General features: G+C 41.2%; 1 protein-coding gene across 2 annotated transcripts in view; it reads right to left on the bottom strand.

The window, feature by feature from the left end:
- Positions 1-692: 692 nt before the first annotated feature.
- The window catches only part of LOC104608340 (homeobox protein HD1-like), a 28,905-nt gene continuing 23,597 nt past the window's right edge, over positions 693-6,000 (bottom strand). For both annotated transcript variants that reach the window (XM_010274294.3, XM_088890101.1), the window contains exon 6: positions 693-1,041. In XM_010274294.3, the coding sequence (XP_010272596.1) occupies positions 901-1,041 (141 nt within the window). In that variant the 3' untranslated portion in view covers positions 693-900. The remainder of the gene's footprint in view (positions 1,042-6,000) is intronic.

The raw sequence follows: 6,000 nt of genomic DNA, 5'->3' as shown, positions 1-6,000 counted from the left end.
ATAGCTTTGGGTCTGCAGTAACTCATGGTTTTTCCATTCTTTTTATCTGATCATTATGTATCATTTGTTAACTGTTGTTTCTAATATTTTTGTCTGATATTTCAAAGTGTATTCAATTTACATTGTGGACTTACATGAAGTGAACTATTTAGAAGACATTTCACATAGTAAAAGAAATAAACTATGGTCAGGTTGCATTCAGGTTTAATTAGGCCAATGATTATGACATTTATAGCCATTTGAGTCAAAGGCGCATGTTTATTAGGTGGTCAGTTATTAGAGGTGAAAATGATTCCAAATTATGTACATGTCAAAAAAAAAGGATACATGGATGTTTGATTCTTCATGCATACAAGGTTTTGAAATGTTTGTACCTTAAGAGGTGCATGATCTCATGTCATTCATCTGGAATCTTGAAAACAAACAATTTACTATTTCTTTGGCTAATTCATTCTTTTTTAATTTTTCTAGTTTTTAACATGTTTTTGTAAATTTCATTTATCAGTTGGGTTTTTTTTCCTCTCATCTTTGGCAATTTATATAACTTCAAACTTGTACAGTCTAGTGAGCATAAATCAGAAACTCTATTTTTCCTATAAAGTGCAAACTGGAGTTCTCAGGCGTTATCATTTATGACCATCAAGCAGTTAAACGAATCTGCTGAAAAAGATCTTGATCAAAAAATGCGATGGTGAGAGAGAAATCTGCAACTATATTAATGGCACATTAACTGCTTATATTTCATTCTGTACCTGAAACTTGTCTAGCTGCTAACATTTCTTTCTCTTTTGTAAGATATGTTTGACTAGAACCAACTCTTGCTTAACTTACATAACAGATCATCTCCAAAAGGTATGTTTCTCATTATGGTTTCTCTTCGGACAAACAAAATCAATCTGTCTACCTTTTGCGTTTGGACTTTAAAGCTGTCATTGATTGAGAATTACTGTGCCAATTCCGCTTCCTTTGGTTGATGAACCAATTGTTAATTTGTTTTAGCTGTAAGCCTGTCTCCTCCACTAGTTTTGCCTTGTCATCTTCCTGTAAAGATAAATGAAGTACATGTTATAAATGAACAATATGCCATAACTTCAGCTTAAGCCAGACTTTAAGTTACATAAAAAATAGAATCATAAACCCAAATACCACTAATTGACAAAAGCAACCCGTTCTGTCAAGTGTCAACAAGTGATAAAATGCATACAAGTTTAAACTGCAGATTTGATAAGAAAATAGAATTCTATTTTTATAGTGTAAAAGTATGAAAATGCACTTTCTGTGCCTTAGGAGAAGGAAAATAGTTCCTAAATCCTGGCTGATAAACATCATTATGAGATTCCTGGAGTTACATGTGTTCTTTCAATCATTGCATTTGGACTTTGTAGAGAACATTGATGTGGGCCCCACATCTGTGGTACCACTCTGTCCGTAGGGTAGAATGTATCTAGTCACAGCTGTGGTTATTTTGTTGTTCTGTTATTTCTAGTTTCAGTTTTATATTGGTTGTTATTTGTTAGCAGTTATGATGTAAACACCAAGGGCAGATATGTCCTTTCATGTAACTAGCATAACCTATATATATTAACTTAAAGTGGCGGCGGCAGAATATTGACATTCTGTTCTCCTCAAAATCTGTGTTCTATTGCTCTTCCATCACTCTTTCTTCTACATCTTCTTCACTTTCTCTTCTCATCGAACCTAAAATCTCTTAGTGATCAAGACTGAATAGCAGTCTTGAAAACCTACATGGTATCAGAGCCAAGTTAGGGTTTTTCATGTGAGTCTAATACCAGCCGACCACATGAGAATCTCCTAGGACTGAAAGCTGAAAAGGAGGGGTTCGCAAACTGATTCTTGGAGATCGCCAGAGGTACTAGCAGCTGTTGGAAACTTGCTAGGGTTGCAGAGTGTTGGTGGTCAGGAAGGATCAGAGAAGACTAGGGTTCAGGTAACCCTAGAAGGCAGCGAACTATTTTTTCCTTGTAAGTTGTTACTTTTTAAAAGAAGTTCTTTCAGAGAAGATAGGTTGGACCTATCTGGAGGGGAAGGCCGAACCATTCTAGCTCTTTCTCTCTTCGATTTCCTAGGGTTTTACATCAAACCCTGGACCGAACTGTGTTTCTCTCTACTCTAGGGTTTGAAAGTGATCTGCGGCAAGCCCTAGTGGTTGACTGAATTCTGTGATCTACCTAGAGCTACTCTTAAGTTGATTGGTAGGTCCGATTAGATTCTAGGGTTTCTTATTAACCCTACTGCAAATTCATCTACACAGTTTGGACTGTGCGACTGAATTGCTTCCTTTCAGGACTGATTAAAACCCTACTGAAAGCTCATCTATATAGTTTGGACTGTGTGCTTGAACTGCTTCCTTTCAGGACTGATTAAAACCCTAACTTTCCCTAGCATATCAGTTTTATTTTAAAGCTGTTCTCAGAGTTCTAAGGGGGTTAGAGATCTACGGACAGCTACTGCTGTGTTGGCTAGTTGGTTTCAGATCAGAATTACTTCGGTTTTGTGCACATACACTGAGAATACAGATCGGGCCTATACTGTTTTGATTGTGATTGGTGATTCAAGTACTGTTTTGAGACTTGACAGAAATGGAGTCTAAAATTCAGGCAGAAGGTAGTCTTGAGAACATCAGTTATGGTGGTATTTCTGAGATGGGTGGTCAGATTACGACCATAAAGTTTGATGGATCAAACTATTTGGAATGGGCCCAATCAGCCATGATGGCTATTGGTGGAAGAAGTAAATTAGGGTACCTCCTGGGAGATATGAAAGAACCTTCCAAGGGAGACCCGACATATACCAAGTGGATGCAAGAAAACTACTTGGTTATGACATGGCTGTGTAATTCTATGCAGCCTTATATTAGCCGGAATTATTTGTGGGCAAAGACAGCTAAGGAGATATGGGATGTTATGAAAGAAACTTACTCCCAACCTCTTAATGTTGCCAAAACATATGAATTGAAATGTGAAGTGAACACCCTTAAACAAGGAGAGAAACCGGTATCGGTCTACTTCTCTACCTTGAAGTCTCTGTGTCATGAGATTGATCACTTAGAGACTCTTGAGTGGGAGAGTCCCAAAGATGCTCAAACCCATAGAAAGCACATCGAGACAAACAGAGTGTTTGAGTTCCTGGCGGGACTGAACTCAGAATATGATATTGTGAGGCAGCAGATTTTGACTAGAGACAGTGTGACTCTCTCTCAGGCTTACTCATTTGTACACAGTGAAGAAACTAGAAGGAAGGTTATGATGCAACCCATATCAGCCTTTGTAGTGGCTACACCCAAATCAGGGGGTGATTCAGAGAAGGACAGGAGGAAGGAAGACAAGAAGGATGTAGTATGTGAACATTGTAAGAAACCCAAACATACAAAAGAGACATGTTGGAAACTGCATCCCCACTTGGTTCCTGCGAAGTTAAGAAACAAGAAGGGCACTGCTCTTGTAGCCATGAACACTGATTTAGCATCCTCATCTGGCACAAAAGGAACATCTTTGGAGACCTTAGCTGCAGTTCGGGCTGCCCTAATACAGCTAGAAAAGGAGGTTGAAAATTCAGCTCAGCCGCCGCAGCTTCCATCAGCCCCTGTCACATCTGCCTTCGCCCATTCAGGTACTCGAGCTTCAGCCTATCATGCCTCAGCTCCAGGTACTACTGAACCTTGTTGGGTAATAGACTCAGGTGCATCTGATCACATGACTAGCTTGCCTTCACTGTTTACTACTTACCGTTTGTCTTCTGGTAGGGATAAGGTATCTATTGCTGATGGCTCCCTGGTTCCTATTTCTGGGAAGGGTGACATCAAGCTTTCAGAGACTATCTCCCTATCATCTGTTTTGCATGTGCCTAAGCTTGATACTAACCTTCTTTCAGTCAGTAGTATTACCAAGCATATGAACTGCTCAGTAACCTTCTTCCTTGACCGATGTGTTTTTCAGGACTTGGAGACGCAGAAGGTGATTGGGACTGGCCGTGAGACGAATGGGATCTATCTGCTCGGGGAGCGGTTCCGTCAGGGAGAGTCAGTAGAGAAGTTGTCTTTTGTTTCTAAGAGTGTGAGTCCGGTTATGCTTTGGCATAACCGATTAGGTCATTTGTATTTTCGATCTTTACAGAGTTTGTTTCCTACTTTATTTGAGTCTATTGATTTGTCTCAGCTACAGTGTGAAAGTTGTGAGTTTGCTAAGCATTGTAGAAAGCCTTATTTATTGAGTAATAAAAGGAGTGATAATTCTTTTGATATTGTGCATACTGACGTTTGGGGGCCTTATCATATCCCTTCCATGGGTGGGTACAGATATTTTTTGTTATTTGTTGATGACCATACCCGCTTTTCTTGGGTTTATCTCATGCATTCACGAGATGAGGTACCTTCCCTGACCCAAAATTTTCACCAAATGATCATAACCCAGTTTGATGCCAAGATCAAAGTTCTCCGATCTGATAACGCAAAGGAATACTTTGCTAAATCATTGACATCTTATCTTATTCATCATGGGGTTATCCACCAGAGCTCTTGCCCTCATACACCTCAGCAGAATGGAGTTGCCGAGAGGAAGAATAGGCACATTTTGGAAGTGGCTAGAAGCCTCATGTTTACTTCCAATGTCCCTATTCGCTTCTGGGGGGACGCTATCCTCACGGCGGTATACCTTATTAATCGGGTCCCTTCCAGGGTCCTTGATATGCGACCTCCTTTTTCACTTCTACACCCACGTGAGGACTTGTTTTCTATTCCCCTTAACACATTTGGTTGCACTTGCTTTGTTCAGCTTCTCGGACCCCATCCCTCCAAGTTCGAACCCAAAGCCTCCAAATGCATTTTCCTTGGTTATGCACAAACTCAAAAGGGTTATTGCTGTTATGATCCTGTCTCCGGGAGGAAGTTTGTCTCCATGGATGTCACTTTCTTTGAGGGGACACCCTATTATCCTCGGGTTGCCCCTCAGGGGGAGAGTAGTGAGAGTGGGGGTTTGAGTTCTTGTCTTCAGGGGGAGAGCAGTGAGAGTGGGGCAGTTCCTTTACCTATTCCATTGGGTGATGAGAACTGCAATGGTGAGGGTGGTCAAAGGGATCAGGAGTTTAGGGAAAGCTGCAATGGTGAGGGTGGTCAGAGGGATCAGGAGTTGAGGGTTTATCACAGGCGGTGCAAGCAGGTTGATCCTGATCATCAGCAGTTCAGACCAGCTCCAATCTCATCTGCAGCTCCAGGTCCAGATACTTTAGTCCCAGAGCCCACAGAGACTTCCCCTACAGATGATCTTGACCTTCCAATTGCAGTCCGTAAAGGGAAACGACATTGTACCACATCCACAGCCCACTGTATTTCCCATTTTTTATCCTATGATCGCCTATCTCCTACCTACAGGTCCTACCTTAGCTCCATTTCCAATGTCCCTATTCCAAGAACAGTGCAAGAAGCCCTATCCGTCCCTGAATGGAAAGATGCAATGCAAGTTGAGATGGATGCTCTGTTGAAGAACAACACCTGGGAGGTAGTTGATTTGCCAAAAGGAAAGAAACCAGTTGGATGCAGATGGGTATTTACGGTGAAGCATAATGCAAATGGATCTATTGAGAGGTATAAAGCTCGGTGAGTTGCAAGAGGGTTTACACAGACTTATGGCATAGATTACTTGGAGACATTTGCACCGGTAGCCAAGATGACTACTATTCGAGTTCTATTGTCCCTTGCAGCAAGTCACACTTGGCCTTTATACCAAATGGACGTGAAAAATGCCTTTCTGAATGGAGATCTGCAGGAAGAAGTTTACATGCGTTTGCCTCCTGGCTTCTATGATGCAGAAGTAGGTAAGAAGGTCTGCCGGCTCAACAAGGCTTTGTATGGTTTGAAACAGTCACCTAGGGCTTGGTTCGATAGATTCAGACTAGCACTTGTGAAGTTTGGATATGTACAAGCCCAGTCAGATCATACCCTATTCATCAAGAGGGTGGAGTCCTCTTTGACACTGTTGGCAGTAT

Source organism: Nelumbo nucifera, chromosome 6 (assembly GCF_055504915.1).
Source record: "Nelumbo nucifera cultivar China Antique chromosome 6, China Antique-T2T, whole genome shotgun sequence".
Classification (NCBI taxonomy): domain Eukaryota; kingdom Viridiplantae; phylum Streptophyta; class Magnoliopsida; order Proteales; family Nelumbonaceae; genus Nelumbo; species Nelumbo nucifera.
Note: the sequence above shows the minus strand (reverse complement) of the source record. Positions and strands in the feature narration are given on the sequence as shown.